General features: G+C 40.2%; 1 protein-coding gene across 1 annotated transcript in view; it reads right to left on the reverse strand.

Annotated features, from left to right (window-relative positions):
• Window positions 1-5,174: 5,174 nt before the first annotated feature.
• The window catches only part of PKD2 (polycystin 2, transient receptor potential cation channel), a 48,887-nt gene continuing 33,399 nt past the window's right edge, over window positions 5,175-20,662 (reverse strand). Inside the window, exons 10-14 of the mRNA XM_006760043.2 lie at window positions 13,048-13,169; window positions 12,679-12,796; window positions 11,081-11,241; window positions 7,964-8,111; window positions 5,175-6,722 (exon numbers count right to left, since the gene is read on the reverse strand). Coding sequence (XP_006760106.1) covers window positions 6,486-6,722; window positions 7,964-8,111; window positions 11,081-11,241; window positions 12,679-12,796; window positions 13,048-13,169 — 786 coding nt within the window. The 3' untranslated portion in view covers window positions 5,175-6,485. The remainder of the gene's footprint in view (window positions 6,723-7,963; window positions 8,112-11,080; window positions 11,242-12,678; window positions 12,797-13,047; window positions 13,170-20,662) is intronic.

Raw genomic sequence — 20,662 nt, forward strand, 5'->3', positions numbered from 1 at the left:
AGCTCAGCAGCGGCAGGTGGGGAACCTTGGCTTCCTCCTTCACGGGAGCAAGCAAGCCTCCTGTTTGCTTCAGCTGCCTGGCTGACGGCCGCCATCTTGGTTGGCAGTTAATTTGCATATTGCCCTGGTTAGCCAATGGGAAGTGTGTTAGAGGTATGGTTAATTACCATGTTTGTCTATTATTAGATAGGATATGTAGATTATGTATTGCTTATTAGTTCATCTAGTTAGACAGTAACTACAGGGGAGAAATCTATTTTAATTAATTGGCTTAAAAATAATTGAATTCTAGCCTGGCCAGCATGGTTCCATGGTTGAGCTTTGATCTATGAACCAGGAGGTCATGGTTTGATTCCTAGTCAGGGCACATGCTTAGGTTGTGGGCTTGATCCTCAGTAATGTGATGCAGGAGGCAGCCAATGATTCTCTCATCATTGATATTTTTATCTTTCTCCCTCTCCTTCCTGCTCTGAAGTCAATAAAAATATATTTTAAAAAATTGAATTCTTGCCGAACCGGTTTGGCTCAGTGGATAGAGCGTCGGCCTGCGAACTCAAGGGTCCCAGGTTCGATTCCGGTCAAGGGCATGTACCTTGGTTGTGGGCACATCCCCACGGCGGGGCATGCAGAAGGCAGCCGATCGATGTTTCTCTCTCATCGATGTTTCTGACTCTCTGTCCCTCTCCCTTCTTCTCTGTAAAAAATCAATAAAATATATTTAAAAAAAATAAAAAATAAAAAAATTGAATTCTAGAAACCCATTACAAGTCACTAATATTTATTAGTAGTATCCTCCTCTTTTAACTGAATAGGTGTGTCCGTTGTCCTCCAGCTTCAATATATAAATCTATGCCATTATTTAATAAACTAGAGGCCCGGTGCACAAAAATTTGTCCCTCAGCCCAGCCTGCGCCCTCTCGCAGTCTGGGACCACTCAGAGGATGACCACCTGCTGGCTTAGGCCCACTCCCCGGGGGATTGGGCCTAAGCTGGCAATCAGACATACCTCTGGCAGCCCGGGAGCCCTCGGGGGATGTCCACTTGCCAGCGAGGAGCAGGCCGAAGCTGCAGTCGGACATCCTTAGCACTGCTGAGGAGGCAGGAGAGGCTCCCACCACCACTGCTGTGCTGGCAGCCATCAGTCTGGCTTGTGGCTGAGCAGAGCTCCCCCTGTGGCAATGTACTGACCACCAGCGGGCAGCTCCTGCATTCAGCGTCTGCCCCCTGGTGGTCAGTGTGTGTCATAGTGACCAGTCATTCTCAGTCGTTCTGCTGTTAGGGTCAATTTGCATATTACCCGTTTATTATATAGGCTAGAGGCCTGGTGCACGGGTGGGGGCTGACTGGTTTGCCCTTCAGGGTGGGGGCCCCCACTGGGGTGCCCGGCCAGTCTGGGTGAGGGGCTGAGGGCTGTTTTCAGGCTGGCCAAGCCCGTCAATGATGGAAGCTCCCAGCTTCTCCATTTTTTCTTTTTTTATTCTGGCATTTATTTACCTTCTATAATTGCAACTTTGTTGCTTAGAGTGGAGCTCACAGCCAGGCCGCGGCACGGGAGAAGTTTGGCTTCCTCCATCACTGGAGCAAGCAAGCTTCCTGCTCGCTTCAGCTCTGTGGCTACTGGCTGCCATCTTGGCTGGGTTAATTTGCATATAGTCACTCTGATTGGCTGGTGGGTGTGGCTTAAGGCATAGAGAAGGTACAGTCAATTTGCATGTTTGTCTTTTATTAGGTTAGATAAGAAATAACAAATGTATTGATGCTGTAGTGGAAGTATGAAATCTAAACAATGTTGGAAAATCCTAATGTTATTTATAGGGTAAAAAACCCCTTATGAAGAAAAAAAGCTTTGATAAGCCTTGGAAGGTTAGTACAGTGGTCGGCAAACTGTGGCTCGTGAGCCACATGAGGCTCTTTGGCCCCTTGAGTGTGGCTCTTCCACAAAATACCGACTTCTGCGCATGGGCCACGAAGTTTCAATCGCACTGTACGTGTGCGTCCACACGTGGTATTTTGTGGTCAAGTTCCATGTGAGCTCAGATCCTGTTGATAGCAGCTTACCTCAAGCAACAGGAATCCCTTCACTTTTCTGCTGTAAGGCCTTCTCCAAAACGGAAAGAACCTGCTTGGCTGAGGGCAAGCGTAGCTTGAAGCAGATATTAATACCTCAGGGGATTAGGGATTGGGGCCAACAGACAAATAAATGCCCTAACTTTATGTTCTTCAGACAGGGGATTATGGGAGGCATTTCATAGTGTTGTCAGAGGTGGAATTGAACTCTTGTCCCCTGCAGGGCAACTTCAGTCACACACCTGAGTATTGGCATTTCTTCCTTTCCTGGCTGTTTCCTATTCCAGATTCCTGGTATCACCTCCCAAACAAACTACCTGGACTCAAGTTCTTGGTTTTGCTTGTAAAGGAACACAAACTGAAACACATTTCCATTAAGACCAGAAACAAGACCAGCATATCTACTATCACTGCTACTATTCCACATGATACTGTCCTTATTTACAAATGATCTGGCCTTCTACATAGAAAACCAGTCAATGCAGACTCTATTAGAGCTAGTAAAGTATGTGATATATAAAATGAATTGATAAAACTTAGTAATTTTCCTCTAGATCAGCAATAACCAAGTAGAAAATATAATGGAAAAAAGATTCTGTGCATAGTAGCAATAAAGCCTTATTAAAGAGTATGTAAGACCTTTATGAAATTTCAAGAAACACTTAAAGGATATTAAGGAAGTTCTGAATAAATGGAGAGTCATGTTTCTGATATTGTAAAATGTCAGTTCTCCCCAAACTAATCAATAAATTCAATGCAATTCCAATTAAATTTCAGTGGGACTTTTTTCTCCACCCTCCCCCACTCCCAGGAACTCCTCAAATTTATTCTAACAGATCCATATGGAATAATAAAGGTTCACAAAAAACAGCTTAGTCAATTTTACAAAAAAAATAAAAAAGGCCTAGGAGGAGACCACATATGAAAAACAACCCATACAATGACAATACAAATTGTTATGCAGGAACATTCAGAAATCGGTATAACAGACTAAAAACTTAAAAAATAGACACATAAAACCAGTACTGATAAAACTGGTTCATTATAAGGAGAAAAATACTGATGAACCTTATTCAAAGTTACTCATAAAATGTATTAGATGTGAAAGGTCAGACTGTAAATTTAATAAAGATAAGTGTGATCTTGCAAAGGTCTCTGTAACACTCTCAAACTCAATAAAACTAAATTGATCTTACTATATAAAAAACCTAGGCAACACTGACCAAGTTATCAGTTGGATGAGAGATATTAATGAAATCCACAACTGATAAGGGACTAATACTTAAACCATAGGAGGAAATTTTGCCAATCAACAAAAAAGACCTTGACCCAGTGGAAAAATAGGCAATGAATGAAAACATACTTGTTTCCCATTAGATCACAGTGTAAGGTTTTAAAGTGTTCATTAGAAAATTTATAAAAAGAGAAAAATGTTGAATAACTATAAGGGGATGTTTAAACTTATTAAGTAGGAATCAGATAAAGGCAAAACAAAATGAGACCTCCCTTTAAAACCATTCCATTTACAAAGACTAGGAAGCTGGGTGGCACCAATGCTGGTGAGGGTATGGACAAAAGTGGTACTTGTGCATGTAGTGGAATGGTAGACTGGTGCTATCATTCTGGAGTGCCATCTGTTCTGGGTAAAATTAAATATTTGTATACCTGGGACCCAGGACTCCAACTCCTGTTACATACCCACTGAGAAGTCATGAAAAGTCAATAAGAGAATTATGTACAGAGATTTTGAAGTAGAAATAGTAGAGCCAACCCTTCACTATAGGAATGCAAAAAGTAAAATATGGTGGCTGCACACTAAGAGATACTACACAACCATCATAATAACCTATTAGAGGTATATACTAAAGAAGAAGTAATTGTTGATCATGTTGTTAGACATGAAAAGAGAAGATGCTTTTGTCAAAGTCTAAGCCTTTACTATTAACCTCGTGACACAAGGTAAATTACCCAAAACTGCTTCTACTTAGGAAACAGACAACTCTTACATCTGCTTTTATATCAAGTCTTTATTAGGAAGTAAAGTGCTCAGTATTACACATTAATGAAATTCTCAATTGTTAAGAGACACCTGCATAAGTAACATCTTTTTAATAATATTAATATAAAGGGAAGATAGGAGAAGGATGAGGAGGGAATTCTCCATGACTAAATAAGAAAAAAATATGTAACTTAGGGGTAATAAGAAAGAATTTTGCAGAATTTTACAGGTGAAATGAAAAACAGTATAACAATAAGTATCATAAAAGACTCTCTAGTGACCATAATTCATATATGGCACGTGGTCAATACACATGGATACCACATAATGGCTGCACTTCAAATTGAAGTTTGTTTACATATAACAACATGGTACACATACATAAATACATACACTCACTATCCCTGGAACACAAACTTTAGTACCTAGTAATAAAGGACTTGGTGTAGTATACTGAAATAAAGATGAAGATGAAGCCATGGGAAATAACTGTTAAAGAAACCCAGTGTGTATCATCTCTCTGGCAGCCAGCTTAGAAAGGTTTGTTTGCTAATGATTTCATCGAAGATTTGACCGACACATTCTACCAATTAATTGAACAGCATGGGAATTAAAATACTGAGTTAAAAAACAGGCCTCTCTTCTATTCTCCAAGTAAGTTTTCACCAGCACTGTATTCTCTCCTGCTTGCCCCATTAGCTCTCAAAAGGTTATCTTACTCAAGACTTGAAAAATAAGGTTTTTATTTTTTATTGAGAAACAGATTTCTTCCCCATTAATTTGGTAAGATGCTCTCCTAATGAAAAAACAAACAAGCCCTAGTTGGTTTGGCTCAGTGGATAGAGCATCAGCCTATGGACGGAAGGGTCCCGGGTTTGATTCTAGTCAAGGGCACATGCCCAGGGTTACAGGCTCGATCCCCAGTAGGGGACGTGCAGGAAGCAGCCGATCAATGATTCTCTCTCATCACTGATGTTTCTATCTCTCTCTCTCCCTCTTCTTTCCTCTCTGAAATCAATATAAATATATTACAGAAAAACAAAAACAGAACAAAAACAAAAAAACCCCAAACTGCTGCAAACTCAAATTTTGGCTGACACTTTCTGTTAATGAAGGAACTTTTAATACCAAAAACTCCATTTCATAAAACTGAGCTCCATTAGAGTATACATCCTAGGTTTGAAATACAGGTCAAGAGCATTTGAGTTTTGTATTCTTAAAACAGTATACAATGTACACTTTAGTTTTATAATATTTTTATATGAATTTCACCACTCCCTTAAAATTTTGTTTAAAATGAACATATTTACTACAAATTTCAGTATTAACTAAACAATTTAATAAGTGGCTCTTTCTAGATTAGTTGCGACATTACATTCAGTTGCAAATAAGTTGAGCCGTATGGAAAAGAGAATATATAGTAAATCTTTATATTAAATTATTAGAAACAGTTGAACTTAGTGATAAGGCTCCTTCTAATTCTCCTATATTAAAGTCCGAGAAGACATTTTAACTCATAGTTGATCTTTGGGGTTTCATGCAGCTCATTTTAAATGAGAGAAAAATAGTGTAAAAATTAAGTGAAACAGTTATTCCCACAGACATTAGATATGATAAAAGAACAAAAAAAGGACAGAATTCAACATTTATCTGAACCATTCATACATATTCTAGCATAACCACTAAATACCCATTCTATGGTTTGGAGTTCTTTTCCAGCTTGTCCTTTAGAAAAGTTTACCCCAGGAAGGTAGTTGAAATAAAAGGCTGCTTTCTAAAACAACAACAACAACAACCAGAAAAAACTATGTTAAGCTCATGGACCAAGCTTGAGTGGAAAGGAATGCCCCGACTTTCCCTTCACACACTGGGCTAAAATGACAATACTGATTTTTGTGATTGAAAATAAAACTCAGAAGCCTTTAAACAGTTCTCTTCTAGCTTAAAAGGCAACTTCATTGTCAACTGAGAAGACTCAGTTGTGGTACCAAATGAGGAGAACACTTCTTATACTTTACAGAGATTTTTTTTTAATGTACTCAATATTTACACCTAATTACTTAAATGAGTAAAAAAAAAAAATCTTCTTTGATCCATGGGCAAAGTTGATTTGAAATAAATTAAAGTGCAGAAGAATTAACAATTGATCACAATGACCAACATCATGTGCTGGTCAGGGCATATAAATACAGCAGGTCCTGGGATAAAGTCGTTTTATTATTAATGTTTACTCTGTGGGAACATAACTCTTGCTTATGTCAATTAGCCTACGGTAAAATTGATTTCATTATATTTTGTTTCACCACAGTTCCAAAAACCTATCCATGACGTTAAGTGAGGACTTACTGTAGTAACCTTGCAATGGCGATTCAGGAAGCCACCTTCTCACCTATTAGAAACACATTTGCTAACACATATCCTACACGTGCATATTGGAACTTCCGTTCCCACCTGCGCCTTCCATTCCTTCTGCAGACTGAGAGGAAGAAGGGCGGGAGCTTCTGGGGTGAGGCTGACCATTTAGTCCCACAGGGGTGCCTAAACCATGACTTATTTGGGAAGCTGCATCATCGGATTCCCAGCGTTCCAACTCTTCACGCACTAGCCGTTCCATCTGTTCCCTGTGGATTTCACTCTCGCGACCCAGTCTTTCATCCTAATAAAGAAAAAAGAAAACAGGAAGTTAGGGATGCATATTCTCTCTCTCTCTCTCTCTCGCTCTCTCTCTCTCTCTCTCTCTCTTAATCCTTACCTGAGGGTATATTTTTATATTGCTTTTTAGAGAGAGAAAGAAGGGAGAGAGAGAGGGAGAGAGAAACATTGATTGGTTGTCTCCTTTACCTGCCCAACTAGATATCAGACCCACAACCTTTTGGTGCATGGGATGATGCTCCAGCTAACTGAGCCACACCAGCCAGAGCAACTGATGGGTATTCTTGTACATAGAAATTGCCTTAGGAAATTTGGTGATCAAGTAATCTGTTTATAATTAGGTGTGTCTAGAGATTTAAAACATATAACAATTTTTAGTTACTACAGTAACTTCTCTTAATTTATTTTTTAATGATCATCCTTTCAATCTTCCTTCTGCTTTTCTATAATTTCCAAAGCTTTTGTAATATGCAAATCTATATTGGGAGGGAAACCACCAAATTGCTTTGTCTTATTCTAAAGTTTTTTGTTTTGTTTTTTATTTTTTATTGTTGATAGTCTTACAGATATCTCCCATTTCCTCCCCCTTTCCCTGCTCCTGTCTCCTAGCCACCCTGCCCCCCCTCAGGTCTTCACTACCCTATTGCCCGTGTCCATGGGCTATGCATATAAATTCTTTGGTTTGGTGTAGCACACTGGTTGAACGTTGACCTATGAACCAAGAGGTCACAGTTCAATTCCCGGTCAGGGCACATGCCTGGGTTGTGGGCCGATTGTTGTTTCTCTCTCATCATTGATGCTTCTCTCTCTCTCTCTCTCTCTCTCTCTCTCTCTCTCTCCCTTTCTCTCTGTAATCAATAAAAGTATATTTACACACACAGCTGCTTAAATTAGCAATCTGTTAAGAAGATACACATGGGCCTGACCAGCTTGGCTCAGTGGTTGAGTGTCGACCTATGAAACAGGATGTCAAGGTTCGATTCCCTGTCAGGGCACATGCCTGGTTTGTGAGCTCAATCCCCAGTGTGAGGTGTGCGTGAAGCAGCTGATCAATGATTCTCTTTTGCTTAATTTTACCATCCACTGATGTGATGGCAGGACCATCAGTGTGTGGAGTATTAAGAAAGTAACACCACTAGATTATCATTTGATATGCATTGACCTGCAGTATGGAGACCAAGAAACCTCTCCGATCAAAAGGGTTACATATTACAACTACCCTAATGTTGGTCGCATCAGCCTTACCTCAGCCACTCCGTCCAGCAGCCTTCCCAGCACTTCCCTTCTCTTCAGTTTGGCCCGCTCCATGATCTCCAGCTTCACTATCACAGCATCAATCTTGGACACAATGCTGCCGATGGAGTGCTCCATGCGGTCCACTCGTCTCACTAGTCTGCAGGAAACCACAGTTGGGAGGGACAAAGCCACCTTGTGCTGTTGTCTATTCAGCCCAGTTCTCTTTTCAAATGAAACTGCTAAGATTTTTTTCTTCAACAATATGATAATCTGAAACTTTTCCCAAGTAGTCTCAACCTTAAGAGATGAACTCTCATACATTGCTGGTGGGAGTGCGGATTGGCACAAATTTTCTACAAGGGGGCATTGTATTAGAAGTCCTAAAAATGTGTGTCTACCTTTTATTCAGATATCCCATTTTTTGAAAATTTTCTAAAGAAAATAATTAAGCAGCCCGGCCAGTGTGGCTCAGTGGTTGAGTGTCAACCCATGAATCAGGTCACAGTTCAATCCCCAGTCAGGGCACATACCCAGGTTATGGGCTGGATCCCCAGTAGGGGTGTGCAGGAGGCAGCTGATTGATTATTCTCTCTCATTATTGATATTTCTATCTCTTCCCCTTTCCCTTTCTCTTCAAAATCAATAAAAAAACATATTTAAAAACACATATAATTCAGTATATGTGTAATTTTTGGCTACCAGGATATTCAGTAGAGTTCTGCTTATTAATAGTGGGTCATTGAAAAAATTATTACATTAGATAATAGATTATTTAAGCCCTAGCCATTTTGGCTCAGTGGGGAGTCGGCCTGTGGACTGAAAAATCCTGGGTTCGATTGCAGGCCCGGCTCATGCCCTGTTTCAGGTGTGTGGAAGAGGCAACCAATTGATGTGCTTCTCTCACATCGATATTTCTCTCTGTCTTTCTCTCTCTCTTCCACTCTCTAAAAATCAACAGAAAAATATCCTCGGACGAGGATTAAAAATAAATTGAATAAATAAATGAATAAATAAATAAAGTTGTCATTCATCTATACCAGTGATGGCAAACCTATGACACATGTGTCAGAGGTGACACGCGAACTCATTTTTTTGGTTGATTTTTCTTTGTTAAATGGCATTTAAATATATAAAATAAATATCAAAAATATGTCTTTGTTTTACTATGGTTGCAAATATCAAAAAATTTCTATATGTTACACGGCCAGAGTTAAGTTAGGGTTTTTCAAAATGCTGGCATGCCGAGCTCAAAAGGTTCACCATCACTGATCTATACAGTAGACTCTAAGGAGACATCAGAAATTATATTCTGAATGAATATTTAATGAAATAGAGTGATGTTCACAATATATTAAGTAAACAAAGCAGTCAGAAAATAGTATATTCACTTATGCCCCTATTATTTTGAATAAATCAGATGCTATGAATCCTTAAAATAATAAGTAGGAAAAAACTGGAATGGTGGCATGAGGGCTCTGTAGGCCCTCTCCCCACTGAAACAACCATAACTATTGAATATTATTTAAAATTTTGTTTTAATTTCTGAAAATTTCTTAAGAACATAGAGCAAATAAAAAAGCATTTATTTAAGACAATCCATGAAATTTCAGTAAGAAGAGCGAGAGTCTGTGACATCTGAGGCACATGCTGCTCCATCTCCCCTGCCCCCAGCTCCGTAGGACAGAAGCACCTTTCTTGGTGGGTGGGTCAGAGGACACAGGCTCTCTCTCCTGAGATCCCAGTGGAGAGCTACAGTATCTCCCAGGGAGGAGGCAGGTTGCCAGCATTTCTCATCCCATGCTTCCATCCCAAATCCATGTTTTAGAAGCTCTGATCCAGGCCAAGAGTGGCTAAATATAAGGCTCTTTTCCCACATCTAATAATGGTGATGGTGGTGATAAGGAGTGAAGAGGAGACTGGTCACTTCATGAGATCAACAAATTAAACTATTTACCAGCTCGTTTACCAGAGAGAACCAGGGAAGGAGACAGCAGCTAAGAAGACAGCTAAAGACAGGCCTCAAAAATTACCTTTCAAAAGGGCCTGAACTTAGTGAGACTATAGAGCAATTTATATCCTGAGGCATTATTGAAAACAATAGGTGAATCAGCCAACAATTAGTGGAACCTAAAAGGTGGAAGTGATATCAACAGAGGCAGAGGCTTGACAGAGAATCAGGGAAAGAATTCATGTTTAAAGAAATAAAGATTATATGATGTCATGTCTTATCAAATAGTGAATATCAACAAAGCAATAGAAATTATTAAAAAGAGCCAAATAGAAATTCTGGAGTTGAAAAGCACAACCCATTAAATGAAAAAATTCATTAGAGGGTCTCAACAGTAGATTTCAAACTGCAGAAGAAAGAATCAGTGAACTTGAAGATAGATGGATAGAAACTATGCAATCTGAAGAACAGAGAGAAAAAAGAATGAAGAAAAATGAACAGAGCCTAAGGAAAATGTGGAATACCATTAAGCACCTCAACATACACATAATAAGGAAAGGAGAGAGGAAAGGAGCAGTAAAATATCTGAAGACATATTGTTGAAAACTTACTAAATTTGATGAAAATATTACACATTCAAGAAGCTTAATAAACATCAGATAGGATAGCTGCAAGGGGATCCATACTCAGACATATCATAGTAAAAATACTGAAAGATAAAGACAAAGAAAAAATCTTGAAAGCAGCAAGAGAAAAATAATTTGTCACGTACAGGAGAACCTCAGTAAGATTAACAGCTGTCTTCTCATCTGAAACAATAGAGGCCAGAAAGAAATAAAAGTAAAATAAGAATATTCCTCGATCAATGAATACTGAGGGAATCCATGCAAGCAGGCCTGCTTTAGAAGAGATACTACAGGAGTTTTACAAGCTGAAAGCAAGTGATCCCAGACAATACTGTAATTATAATTTGCATGAAAAAACAAAGAGCCCTGGAAAGGTAATTATGCAACTATACAAGGCAGTATGAATTCATAATTTCCTTTTTCTCTTAACTGATTTAAAAAGCAACAGTACAAGACAAATGTACATAAAATAAATGTCCTAATGCATTTGATAATAATGGGACAAAGGAGGTGGGTCAGAGTGAAGTTGTGCGGCAATGCCTTTATACTTACACTTGAAACTCTTCATAAGAAACCCCACTGGAGATGCTTCCCCTCCTTCTGGAGCTGTGCCCACTGTCTTCATCGTCCTCCTCCTCAGAGTCGTCCAGGCTTCGTGGGAAACTTCTGCTGCTCATGGGACGTGGTAAGGAGCTGTGATCCAAGTCCAGGTCCTCCTGAAGAAATGGGGCCATTGAGCAGGAACACCTAGACTCCACAGAGCTTCACCAAGGACTTGGACCAATGATAAATAGGACGTGTGCTATTTACCTCTGGTTTGTCTGTGGTTCACACCAGACTGTAATTCCCACACTTTGTAATTTCATGCATTGGCAAATTTTCAAAACAGATTTTAATTACCAGTAAGAAATTATTAAGTTACTAGAGGCCCAGTGCATGAGATTCGTGCACTGGAGGGAAGGAGGGTCCCTCAGCCTGCCTGCACCTTCTTGCAGTCCGGGAGCCCTCAGGGGATGTCCGACTCATGGCTTAGGCCTGCTCCTCCCACCACCGCCACGGCGCTCGCCAGCCATAAGACCAACTTCTGGCTGAGCGACACTCCCCCTGTGGGAGTGAACTGACCACCAGGGGTAGCTCCTGCATTGAGCGTCTGTCCCCTGGTGGTCAGTGCACATCATAGTGACCAGTCATTCTGCCCTTCGGTCGATTTGCATATTAGCCTTTTATTATATAGGATTGTTTGGACAAAAAGGAAAATAGAAAAAGTAAATGAAGAAATATACCCCTTTTCATAAAGATAACCCATTTAATAGCTACAAAGTAGGAAAGATATAATCTCAGAATAAAAATTTGGCTAAATACAGTCTTGTGAAAATTGTACTCTTTGTCTTCTTGCTCACATTTCACTACGATTGGTGGTTTTTCACTTAATGGTACTGTTGTGTGGAGCAGCATTTACTAATAGAAATCACTTTTCTATACTATCATCTCATAGGAAAATGACTCTTATGTATAACATGCACCTTCATTCTTTGTACCTCAATTACCATCTATTTTTTGTTTGTTTAACCATTTACGTTTAAAGTTAACATTAAAGTTTTAACCTATTTTTATTATAAAAGCCCATGCAAGTTTACTTTTAATAGTTTAATAAATATTCAACTAGAAGGCAGCTCTTTTATTTTAAATGTTGATTTCAAGAGTAACTAATTTTATACCTCCTAAGAAATACTCCCTCCACAGCTTCTCTCATGAACATTGTGAAATATGTAACTACTCAGTTTTCTCTTTTCAAGTTCATTACTAGGAAGTTTAGGGCCAAATTTGTAGCCCAACCTTAAGAAGCATATGTGTTATTATGGAATGTATTTTCTGCTTCATTCACAGTCTAGTTTTATATTTTACTTTTGCTTTGTTTTGCCTCATTCTTCATTTTGTTTTTTTACATGTATGCTAACTATTACATTTTTATATATTATCGTGTTACATATCCTTGTTGGAATAAGCATGGTACTAATACATAAACTGATGAGAGAGAGAGAGAGAGAGAGAGAGAGAGAATGACTCTCAGTAACCCACTACTTAGTATGGTGTCTGAAACATCGTGGGTGCTGAATCAAATCATGTTCTCTCTCCTAAACTTAACCCACCCTCTCTTTTTCCAAGTCATCTCTCATCTGCTGATGTTCATGTTCAGTCAGTTCCTGGTCTCCATCTTGGTCGTACTTTGTGAAGATTGCCTCGATCTCTGCATCGGTATGGCCCTTCCTGAAATGATCAAGAGGTTACAGACGAACTCATTCACATACGTGGTCCACCCCAACACGGAGACATCAAAATACAGGGAGGAAAGGAGAAATTGCTGGATTGGGGATAGTCCTCCTCTTATAATATGCTCCAGGAAGACACCCACCTCTGAAAAAAAGGTCTCTGAGTTCTTGGGCCAGGGATACCCTTATCATCAAGAATTTATCTTTACAGGAGGAACTCTCCAGGCCCTCAGAAAGTCTGATTCTCACCCTTTGAGATCCTGTCGAAGTTCATCAAAGTTTAACTTGCCTCCCCCTTGCCGCAGACTCTCTGAAATGTCATCCACAGTATTTCTCCTTAGTCTTAGTTTGACCAAGGCTTTATGGTAGCCCTGTTGAAAACAAAAGACTTAGTTAGTGCATTCTCCTTTTGCATTTGCTTCACCTTCAATTTACAGTAGTAATTACTGTAAACCTGGCACAGTGCTGGATGTAAGTTGGCCACTCAACAAATATGTGTTGAATGAATAAGGGATGTATCTTGAGTTTTCCATATAACTCTTTTGGGAGGATTATATGGAAAGAGTCAGGGTCTTTCAGTAAATCAAAAGAACTAAGAGTCTTTTGCTCATATGAGAATTCAAGTTTAGATTATAGAAATGAAACCCAGTACATGTTTCATAGCTGTCTGCCTCAGAATATGTAGGAATGAGCAGAATACTGAGGGCCCAGCCAGCATGGCTCAATGGTTGAGTGTCGGCCTATGAACCAGAAGGTCATGGTTCGATTCCCAGTAAGGGCACATGCCCAGATTGCAGGCTCAATCCTCAGTGTGAGGTGTGCAGAAAGCAGCTGATCGATGATTGTCTCTCGTCATTGATGCCTCTATCTGTCTCTCCCTCTCTCCTCCTCTCTGAAATCAATAATAATAATAATTTAAAAAGAATAAGGAGAAGCCTGAGTCATAAGTTGTTTACTTTCTATGTTATCTCATAGTAATTTCTTTATATATGTTAGTATATATTTTAGTGCAATGTGACTGTGGACTTTTCATTAATAAACTACAGGCAGACCTTGCTTTGCACTGTAGTAAAGGACTGTAAAATGACCACGCAAGTTCAAACTGTATAAAGTGACGTTAATAATCAACAGGAAACATTATGATTGCTCCATGACCTTTAAATCTTTTTGTCAAACATTAAAAGCTCCTTTAGTGTTCTCTATAAAGTCATAGGAAAATTTTAAAAATAGTAAAATGAATGTTATTTACTACATTCAAATTTAAAATATTAGAAACGTTCAAAATTAAAGTGTTTTATTTCTTTGTAAAAATTTTATTCTAAAACCTTCTAAATCACAATATCATGTAGCCCTCTCTTATCCAGTGGCCCTCCATGTTGGGATTTCAAAGACCCCTCCCAAAGGGGCCACCTTTCTGACTGGAAGATTCTCCTTAGAGACGATATGGTGCAATTATTCTGAGACTCAGAGGTGTGCATGTCAGCTCCATAGACTATGGTGGTAAATATACCCACAAATCAAGTATGATGAGTGGGTACTCCCCAAAATCGCTTTTACTGAATATTTGGGCAGCCAGGCCAGTGGGGACCAAGATAAAGGTTGATCACTTCAAAGTCAGAGATGCTCTGAATAAAACAAATTAAAATTCTACTCTTTCCAAAGGGCAAAAAAAGAAGCCAACCACCCTGAATATCTCAGAACTGAGTATCTTTTATTGCATATAGGAGAAGAAAAGCGTGATTTACACTGCACCTTATTTCCATAACAGCACTCTGGGATACAAAAAAATTAATTAATTAAGTTCCAGATTCTTAGAGGCAAGACAGCTGTTCACTTTGAGCAGTTCATATGAAGTTATTGAAAGCAGAATGCGCTAGAATTGTCTCTTCCCATCCAAATAAAACAAGCTTCTTTTACCATATGCAAAGTCTCTTAAATGGGTAAGGGCATATGCTATGACTCAGCACAATTGCTATGTGACCTTGGACATGTGTTACATCATCCCTGGAGTGTGGGTATTAGCAATCAATTGACATAGCTGTCATCAGATATAAATCATAACATATGTAAAGTATTTGGCATTGTACTGTGGGGATTTAGAACAAGTCACCCCAAAATGTACCTCTGTGGTATGCAGATTGTTTTAAGCTAAAGGCAACTGTAGCCACAGACGCAAGAGAAACTTCTGACCTTCCCTTAACTACCTAGAAGAACTTAAATTGGGAAACTTGCCCATAACAAGCAATTATCAGATATAACCACCTTTGACCTGTCTATAGGGCAGCACCAACTTCTATTTACTAAGCATCTGCTCTTCTAATCATCCTACAATGACAGCTGATGCCTCCAAGGCATCTTACATCATTTGTAGCTCAGAAATGTCTTGTACACCCATGTTTCTATCTCTGAACCTCTTGTGCATGTGGAGTCTCTGACTTTCTCATTTATATGTATATATTTATTTTTTTAAAATTGTTTTAAAAATATATTTTCATTGATTTCAGAGAAGAAGGGAGAGGGAGAGAGAGCTAGAAGCATCCATGATGAGAGATAATCACTGATCAGCTGCCTCCTGCACGCCACCACCACCACCACCCCGCTCCTCTGGGGATCAAGTCCGCAACCCTGGCATGTGCCTTTAACCAGAATCGAACCCAGGACTCTTCAGTCCGAAGGCCAATGCTCTATCCACTGAGCCTAACAAGCTAGGGCTACATGTGTATATTTTAGATTTGGTTATTATCTCTTGCTAATCTGTTTCAGCCAGAAGAACTGAGGGTAGAGGAAAGTTCGTTCCTCTCCCACAGCTGGTGCTGTGAGCAGGATGAACTCACTGATTGGAACCCCGCACTTCCCCACGAGGCTGCTGCAGACGAGGAAGTCCTGGGTTGTCTGACACAGCCCAGCTAAGGGTTGTGTCAGGTAAAGGTTCTTACCATATTGCTACACCCCCAGATCTCCTTCTGTAGGATCTGGCTGAAGCAAGAGTGGTGAGAAACTTTTTCTCTCTTCTAAATTTAGATTGGCAGGAGAAAGCATCTGTTAAACTAGTTTCTTAGAGAAGCGACCCTTGGTTATTTGGTGAGTACCCAAGGTTTTGTTTTTCTGTCTCTATCTGATTTCTCTCATTTTGTCTTGTTATTTGTCCTAAGAATTTGGCCTTATAACCAGTGAGAGAATTTTCTCTCTGGCTCCTACTTCCCAGAGGGTGCGCTTGCCAAGGTGCACCTTGCTCTCTATTTGGCCAAGATAAGCTTTCCAGGGAGTTTGCTGTGTCCATCCTGTTCCTCATGGACACGTTTATCTCTGCCAGCTGGAGAATGCAAATGCGTCTGGTGAGTAGCCCCATAGGCTGTGGATACAAGCTTAGGGCAGCTTAAACCTTATTCTGTTCAAAAAGTAAAGCGCATGATTCCCTGTGTTTTGGAATAGCTGCTTTAAGACAGTGTCTGCCCCTCCTCCCCACCCCTGCCCTTTGTATCTCTTAGGCTAACTTTGGGAATAAACTTTCTTATGAGGGTTGCATCTTTTTTTCACTCTCCTTTGGAAAAGCCTTTTATGTCCATAGTATTGGTTCGAGTCACTATAGATTCCACTATCAAGGCCAGACTATAGATCCTTTTTATTGGAAAAACTTCTCAATGGAAAATAAACATTTTTCTTAGAGAGCTCTCCTATAGCTACAATCGCTATTAGGATTCCCTTAATAAGATGGAAGGACAGAAATTAGAACAAACATCAAAGTCCATTAAGACCCCTTTCCTGACCTAGGTGGTTTGGCTCCATGGATAGAGTGTCAGCATGTGGACTGAAGTGTGCTGGATTCGATTCCAGTCTGAGCACATGCCCGGGTTGTGGGCTCAATCCCCACAGGGGACCCTGAAGGGTCCAGGATTGGAGAGGGTGCAGGCTGGGCTGAGGGGACACCCCAGGCATGAATTTCATGCACCAGGCCTCTAATATATATATAATTGAGGGTGATAGGGTCCGTCATAATTCAGAGGTTTCAGGTGTGCAATTCTATAATACATCATCTGTATATTATATTGTGTGCTCCCCACCCCACTGCTCACTGACTTTTGAGTTTTTAAATTTTTCTACCCAAACTGGATTGGATCTGGAATTTTTCTAGTTTTCTTTTTTGGAGGACTGGCTACAAAACATTATCAGTTTTCTTAACTATTTGGCTGCAATCCCCAAAACTATCATTTTCATTTCGTCACCCTTTAACTTGTAATTATTGAGAATTAAAACTGCCCTTTCCAACACCATGCAGGCTAAAGTGGGACAACTTGATGTAAACTTCGGAGACATCACCACAGCAGCTCATGGATGGACAATCTCCATGCCTATTGTAAAAAGATCGCCAGAGACATTCCAACTGCAGACCAGGAGAATCTATCAGATTATAGCTGCCTGTCTTCACTCCATCTGAAGATGACTGGAGACAGACAGACCTTTAGAAGTCTTCTTGGCTGCCTGACTACAGAGCCCAGAAACTGGGATGATAGTCTGCTCATATCATTAACATTTGTTGGTGTGTTTTTTTCTTTGTTTCCATGGAGATGTCTCTTATTCAACACCTGATTCTTGTGCCATGGGCTTCACGTTGGGAGCCCACCTGCGTCACCACCTCCGGAAATGAGACAGGACTGTTCACCTGAGCCGAACTGTTCTCAAGACTGAGACTGGCTTAATGAGACACAGGAACAATCTCCCAACCCAACTTCTGGAGTGTGAACTGTCCAGGAAAGTTTCAGAGAAGGAAACTGTGAGGGTTCAGAATGAGTCACCCCAACATGTCCCTCAGTGGTACGCAGATTGTTCTGAGCCAAGGAAACTTTAATCACAGGCACAAGAGAAACTTCTACCCCTCCCTTATTACCTAGAAGAACTTGAGTCAGGGGCCTTGCCCATAAGGAGCGATTATTAGAGATAACTAATAATTACTAGAGATAGCTTTTGACCCATCTATAGGGCAGCACAAACTGCTATTTACTAAACATCTGTCTTCCTGCAATGACCCTTTGAAGCTCCCAAGGCACTTAGACATGAGCAGAGCAACGATGATGGGCCAGATACAGAAAGTCACCAGAGTGGAAAGCCGCAGGTGCCTGGCAAAGGACAATTGTAGGGTGGGACCTTGCCCCCAGGGTGACCTTTCCTCCTCTGGCGTATCACTGGTCATGCATTCTGTTTGGACCCCCTGACCTTTTCTCCCCAGAGATAACATCTAGGCCTCAGTTGTATTTCAGCTCCAAGCTCAGAATAGCAGCAAAACCGGACAAGCGACCCGGTGGCTGACCTCAGGACCAGCTGCACTGACTAAGGACCCCTGTCCTGACACTGACTAATCATTCAGTGGAGACCTAGACCCTGGAAGGACACACCTGGAAAGATGCTGAATATTCTATTAAGATCTTCCCCTGGGGCCTCCCCTAAAATCTCCACCCTTAGGACTGAGGACCTAGAGGCTCTCCCTCCTGAGAGCAGGCCTGCACCTTCCCCTTCCCCGCCCTCACCCCCGGCTCTTTACCATTGCCTTCTCTATTCCCAAGCTCCAAGGGACCCTCTTTTACCTCTATAACTTGTTTTCTAAGCCCATTTTTCTCATGAATTACTTCTTCCACTTCTTTGATTTCATAAATAAATATAGTCTTATAGTTTGAGTCGTGGCTCTGAGTTCTTCCCTAGTCAGAACTCAAGTACTGAGGTTGCTGAACTCAGATCCAGTCTGACCCCAGAGATCTCACACTTGGTGCCATTTCCACTGCCTACAACATACCTCTATGGATTCAGCTCAGAATGGCTTGTGCACCCATGTTACTGTTAGAGTCACCGAAGGAGGATACACAAGGCCAAAGTGGTAGGGGAGGATACGTTTATTAGGTCATCTGGAGACCAGATGGGCTGAAGACCAAAATGGTGCCAGCAGCCAGGGACTGGAGAGTCAGAGGTTTTAAAGGCAGGCTTTTTAGGCGGGAATTTTCTGGGCAGTCTGGATCCTGGGCAAATCCAGAGGGGAAAGATAATGGTCTTAGCAAATGGAATATGGTCTAAGCCAGCGGTTCTCAATCTGTGGCTCGCGAATAATGAAAACACATCCTGCATATCAGATATTTACATTATGATTCATAACAGTAGCAAATTACAGTTATGAAGTAGCAACGAAAATAATTTTATTGTTGGGGGTCACCACAACATGAGGAACTGTATTAAAGGGTCGCGGCATTAGGAAGGTTGCAAAAAGGAATGTCAGCTATGAAGTGGACTAAAGGTCAGTTTCCAGAGTAGAGGGGATCGATTCAATTATTTGGTCAGACCTAAGTTACCTTTCTATCTCTGAACATCTCCTGCATGTGGGGTCTCTGAGTCTCTCATGTATGTAGGGTTCCCATACACATGTATATATTAAATTTGCTTATTTTCTCTTGTCTATTTTGGTTATCTGTTCTTGTCTATTTGATTATTAGACTAGCTAGAAGAGCCTTGCGGGTAGAGGAAAATTTGTTCCTCTACTATAGTGTTTATTATAAGAATGCAACAGTATTATTATTATTGCTGTTGTTATTGTAGTGATTTTCAATAGTGAAAGGATCCCAGTTGGTCTAATGGTTTGTGGGCCTTGGGGCTAAAATATCATATGATGCTGGTCCCAACACACTCACAGCTTAAATCTGCACTGAGATCAAGCCCATGATTTAATATAAAACCTGAAATGTGTGATGTTCTATTCTGAGCTCAAGAATGTAGTTAATGGATAGTTAAACTTTCTGAGGCAAACTCAGAAATGACTGGATCCATTATCTCCATGGCAGGATAAGTGGTGCAGCTCTTTTTCTTTGTAGGGGGTGGAGAGAGGGAGTGAATTCAGCGTATTTTAAACATTGTTTGCTTTCCTCTTGTATAACTGAAGATATGAAGTGAGCATCTTTTCTATGTCTTGGTGAGTTATCATAATCCTTTCTTAATATGGGTCAGTTACCAACATTTTATCCTTGGCACTTTTAATGTTGTGAAATATTGGCAAGGTTTCCTTTAATGGGAAGGTTTTTTTGGTGTGTTTTTTGCTTGCCAGTGCCACTTCCTCTGAGGCATTTTCATTCTTTATGTCGCAATCACTTTCCTCATTTACCTTGATAAATCTGCCTTCACTAAGTTCTTTCCGCTGCATTCAAATGGTAGCAGTGAGAATCCCATGGCCAGCTACTTGTTTCTTCTATAAACCAATACACTTGTTTTGATTTTCATGTCCAGTGTTATCATTCTTCCTTTCTCTGCTATACTTTCATCTTTGCTGGCTCTTTCTCTCCTTCAGTTGTTCTCTTTTTGAAAAAGGTCACACGATTTATCACTGGGAGATAAGGAAGCTGTACAACTACAGGTTTTATGAGTGAACTGAATAGCAGATCCTCAGAGACCGAACTGAGACTTTGCAAAAAGTGAGGTATTTGGTCACTGACCAGGCTGCATATCTGTTGTTTAGGCAATGATCTGTAGAGAAGTTTGCACTTTATACCATTACTCACAGTTATTATACTGTGATAACTGCAAGTGACATTTGTACTTTATGCTCTTAGTCAATACGCTGTGATAAATGAAAATTGGACTGTGTTGCGAAGTTGGTGTTATTTAACTGAAATAACTGATTTTTATACATATCAGAACAAAAGTGCAAAATGAGGACTGCTTGTATACCCCCTGGAGATTTGCTAAAACACCATCACCTGTTATACAAAATTCAGGATAATGTAGATCTTAGGTCCCATCCACTGGACTTCTTCTTCATTTTAAAAAGGGGAAGTTCTCTGTTACAACATGATTCACAGACCATAGTCTTATGGCTTGAACCAACAGAAAGGGA

This window comes from Myotis davidii, unplaced genomic scaffold, assembly GCF_000327345.1.
Source record: "Myotis davidii unplaced genomic scaffold, ASM32734v1 scaffold356, whole genome shotgun sequence".
Taxonomy (NCBI): Eukaryota; Metazoa; Chordata; class Mammalia; order Chiroptera; family Vespertilionidae; genus Myotis; species Myotis davidii.